Raw genomic sequence first — 4,685 nt, 5'->3', positions numbered from 1 at the left:
ACGGAGTTCTCACCAGTACACGTGAAAGCTTTTCTTCTAATGCAGCAGAACTAGTGCAATTAAGGCTGTATTTCAAAGCTACCTTTTTATTTACTTTTTGTAAAATACAACCAGCACCTTTAGGAGACAAATACCTTCCGGTCTGGAAATAAACGGCCCCACGTGGAGCGCTAGAGCCCTCCTAGTGCTGTAAGCTCCACGGCCTCGCTGCCCTGCGGAGGCGGCTCTCCGCGGCCGCCGCCCCGGCCCGGCCCGAGGCCGCTCGCGACGCGGCTCCCTCAGGACTCGGGGCTCCGGGACCGCCCGAGGGCGGCGCGAGCGCACCCGCGCCCTCACGGCCCCGCGCGCTGCCCGCCGCCGCCCTTTGAACGGCCGCGTGACGTCATCGCGGGGCGGCCGCACGTGCGACGTCCCCTGCCGGGTCCCTCCCGAGGGGGCCGGGGCGGGGCCGGGGGCGGTACCGGGGCGGTGCCGGGGGGCGGTGCCAAGGGCGGTGCCGGGGCGGTACCGGGGGCGGTGCCGGGGGCGGTGCCGGGGGCGGTGCCAAGGGCGGTGCGTGGGGCGGTGCCGAGGGCGGTGCCGAGGGCGGTGCCGAGGGCGGTACCGGGGGCGGTGCCGGGGGGCGGTGCCGGGGGCGGTGCCGGGGGCGGGGCGTGGGGCGGGGCGGTGCGTGGGGCGGGGCGCGGGGCGGGGCGCGGGCGGTGCGCCGGCGCAGTGCGCGGGCGAGCGGTGCGCGGAGCGGCGCTCCCATGAGCCGGCGCTGCCGCTCGGCCGCAGCCGCGCTGCTGCGGGGGCTCGCCGGCCCCGCCGCGCTGTGCCTGGGCAGCGCCATGAGCCTCTGCGGGGCGCCGGCCGCCTGCGCCGCGGGGCCTGCGGGCGGCGGCGGGGGGTTCTCCGCGGCGCGGCTGAGCCCGCCGTGGCTGCGGCTGCCCGAGGTGCCGGGCGCTGAGCCGCACCGCACCAACGAGCTGCTGCTGCTGCCGCCGCCGGCCCCGCGCGGCCCGGCCCCGTCGCCGCAGCACCACGTCGTGTACTTCCCGGGGGACGTGCAGGTACGGCGCGCGGCTGCGGGCGGCCAGCGGAGGGGGCCCGGGCGGCGGAGCGGCCGCGGGGCGGGAGCGGGGAAGCGGCGCCCGAGGGACGCGTCCCCCGAAGGGCCGTGCGGGTGGGCATTGCCCGGCTCCCGCCGCGGCCGTCGGAGCATCTCGCCCCGCACGGTCGGGCACCGGGAGCGGGAACGGGCCCTTCGGAAACCTCAGCTGGAGCAGTAGTGGAGGGGAGGGGAGGAGAGAAGAGTCGTTTTCACAGAATCGCCTAGGTTGGAGATCATCGAGTCCAACCTATGACCAACACCACCACGTCAACTAGACCCTGGCGCTAAGTGCCATGTCCAGTCTTTCCTTCAACACCTCCAGGAACTCCACCACCTCCTGGGCTGTCCATTCCAATATCTAATCACCCTTTCTGTGAAGGGTGCTTCCTAATGCCCAACCTTAAACTTCCCCTGGCACAACCTAAAACTGTGTCCTCTTGTCTCCTGGAAGAAGACACTGACCCCATCTGGCTCCAGCTCCTTTCAGGGACTTGGAGGGAGCAATAAGGGCTCCCCCTGGGCCTGCTCTTCTCCAGACTGAACACCCCCAGCTCCCTCAGCTGCTCCTCACAGGACTTGTGCTCCAGCCCCTTCACCAGCTCCATTGCCCTTCTCTGGACTCACTCCAGCCTATAGCGCTGCCTGAGGGTGACAGTGACAGGGATGGCAGTGTCTGAAAGCATGGCAGACAATGGAGACAAGACAACAAAACCCTAAGGTGCCCGGTTGCTCTCCCCAGGCAGAGCACCGTGCAGGTGTATGAACATCCCAGACACTGCCCTTTAGGAATTTGACAGTCTCTGACGCTTTCTCAGCCTGTCCTGAGAAGGCACCTCTGGTCTCTTGAGTTGGCAAGAAATTGCAGAGACTCTGAAGTGCTGTCCCCAAGCATGTGGTTGACTTGTCTAACATAACATGTTCTGGTAGCCTGATAATCAATTGTCATTACTGCTTCTCATAAGCAGGGGTTAGTGCCTTCTTCAAGGGAAAAGGCTTTTCCTTCTGTCAAGTAAAGATGCAGAATTTTGTGTGTTTTTATTTTAAGGATTGGGATGGCCTGTGAAGACTTGTCTGATTGCCATTCTTGCATATGGCTTCATTATTCCTTAGTTAAATAAATGAACTAGTATTCTTTGCCATTAAGATTTCAGACATGAGGTTCATTCATGACTTGGGTTAATTTCTTTCCATCTATGCCCTCTGTGGATGTGAATAAGGCAATAAAAATTTCTTACAACTGAATGAGAGGGGATATTTTTGTTTCTGTATAAAATCCAGAAAACTTGCGACAAAATTTTAAGTCTGTTTTTGTTTTGTAGTAAGATAATCAGTATTTCTGTAGATAGAGATAATACAGTAAAATTACATATTCTGTGTCATACTAAGTTGAATAATACTTTAATTTTCTTTTTGTGTGAAGTTGACAAAAATTATGAACATTTTCATGTGCTGACTTTATTGTATTGATCTTGGGGGTATTAAAAATATGTGGTAAAAAATATAACAGTAAGCAAGTCAAAAAACACCAGTTTCTTTTATGTGTTTCTTGTTCTGCAAACTTAAAAAGTGGGAGCCTCTAATGCATGCATTTTTTTTAACAGTCCTTTCTTATAAATATGAATACATTGGAGCTGAATCTTTTCACAATATAGTAATGCATCTTTTCTATTTTTTTAATTTTTCAGAACTATCATGACATCATGTCTTGCCACCCAGAAAACTTTCAGTGGGAGCACTGGAGTTTTGAAAACGTTGCTACCATACTGGCTCGCCGGTTCCCCAATAGCTTTATTTGGGTCATAAAGTGTTCTCGAATGCACCTGCACAAATTCAGTTGTTATGACAATTTTGTGACGAGTAACATGTTTGGAGCACCAGAGCACAGCACTGACTTTGGAGCATTCAAGCATCTCCATGCTTTGCTGGTTAATGCATTCAGACTCTCTCAGAATATTCTGCTGTCCCAGAAAAGTGTGCATGGTGTCAGCAAGGATGCAAAAATAGCTGCTTGTAAATCACAGCCGCAGTCTGTTCCTACAACAAATGGCTGCTCATCCAAAGAAAGGGAGAGAGATTGTGAATGCTCTAATAATTCTGCTGTGAACGTCATGGTACCGTCTGCTGTAGGTGCAGCATCGTTTACTTTGATTGGCTTCAGTAAAGGTTGTGTGGTTTTGAACCAGCTGCTTTATGAGCTGAAGGAAGCCAAAAAAGACAAGAATACAGATGCCTTCTTAAAAAACATAAAGGCAATTTACTGGCTGGATGGTGGTCACTCGGGAGGAAGCAACACTTGGGTTACTTACCCTGAAATGCTGAAAGAACTTGCGGAGACAGGAATTAAAGTTCATGCTCACGTTACACCTTACCAAGTGTTTGACACAATGAGGTCATGGATTGGGAGAGAGCATGAGAAATTTGTACAGATACTTGAAGAATTTGGTGTGGAAATAAATGATCAACTGCATTTTGCTGATGAAGTTCCCTCCTTAGACAACCATTTCAGAGTTCATGAAGTATTTTGAGACTGTATGTGTATGAACAGTATGTTCTTTGTAGAAGCACTTTTAACACTGTAAATGTTGTCATCTAGATTTTCAGCTTTGAGCAGATGCTTTCTAAACAGAATAGCAAATCAGTTCTGTGTTGCTAATAGATATAATATATAAATTTCTGTAGCTTAAAAAGGCTTATTGGGACCCCATAACTATAACAGATGTTGTTTTTTGATTCCTGGAAAAAAGTGCTATGAAGAACAATCCTATGCGTGTTTCTTTGTTAAAAGTGAATGTTTATTCTTAAACTGTTGGCAGAATTTTTAGTCCTGGATGTCTAATATCATCTACTGCATGTAATGGGACTTTAAAGTACTTGGGAATTTCAGATGCGTAGATACTTCAGTTGAGTGGCTTCCAGGGCTAAAACTATTGCTCTTTGTCAATAACAGATGTAAGGTTAGTTTCTTGGCTTAAGGAAATTGATTGTAAGAAGAATGTTAGTTATATATTTTGCAGAGACCTGTTTTATTAGGTAATTAAATCTTCCAGTTTTGTAACATCTCCTGTTTGAAACAAAGTCACAAATACTCACCTTTGAAATAATAGTGCCAATGCATTTCTCTTCCTTTTGTGCACCTTGCCATTTCTGACACCCTAAATTTGATTAATTAATTGTGTAGTATCTGCTAGTGAACAGCCATTTCACCTGGGGGCTTAAAAATTTTGAAGTAGCTATGTTAATTAACGAGGAATGTTGATTAGAGTGTAGCTTGTTCAGGTTTCAAGATACCTTGCTGTTTCTTTGCTAACTTCTGTAAGGACCAGCAGTAATTCCTTTATTATCACATCAAGAGGTGAAATCCCTACCTTGGGATGGCAAGGTTTTACTTGGTAATTGCTGCATTGATGTTGCTCTTAATCAAGCCATAAGCACATAATCTATTACAAGTTGCATTTTAAAAATTCAGACTATGTTGACTGTAGCTCTTTCAAAATGCCTCAGTTTTAAAATCTATTATTTCCTTAAAATGCACTGCAGTAGGTGCTTCTAGAGCCATCCAAAAATCTTATTTTTGGAGCCTAATTTTTCCTAG

General features: G+C 50.0%; 1 protein-coding gene across 1 annotated transcript; it reads left to right on the top strand.

The window, feature by feature from the left end:
• The first annotated feature begins 694 nt into the window (after positions 1-694).
• On the top strand, positions 695-4,203 carry C7H2orf69 (chromosome 7 C2orf69 homolog). The gene is made up of 2 exons (XM_068196243.1): positions 695-1,052; positions 2,779-4,203. Exons 1-2 carry the CDS (start codon positions 750-752, stop codon positions 3,616-3,618), a joined length of 1,143 nt encoding a protein of 380 aa, XP_068052344.1. The 5' UTR covers positions 695-749; the 3' UTR covers positions 3,619-4,203.
• The last annotated feature ends 482 nt before the right edge of the window (positions 4,204-4,685 follow it).

The sequence above is a fragment of the Anomalospiza imberbis genome, chromosome 7 (genome assembly GCF_031753505.1).
Source record: "Anomalospiza imberbis isolate Cuckoo-Finch-1a 21T00152 chromosome 7, ASM3175350v1, whole genome shotgun sequence".
Lineage (NCBI taxonomy): Eukaryota > Metazoa > Chordata > Aves > Passeriformes > Viduidae > Anomalospiza > Anomalospiza imberbis.
Note: the sequence above shows the minus strand (reverse complement) of the source record. Positions and strands in the feature narration are given on the sequence as shown.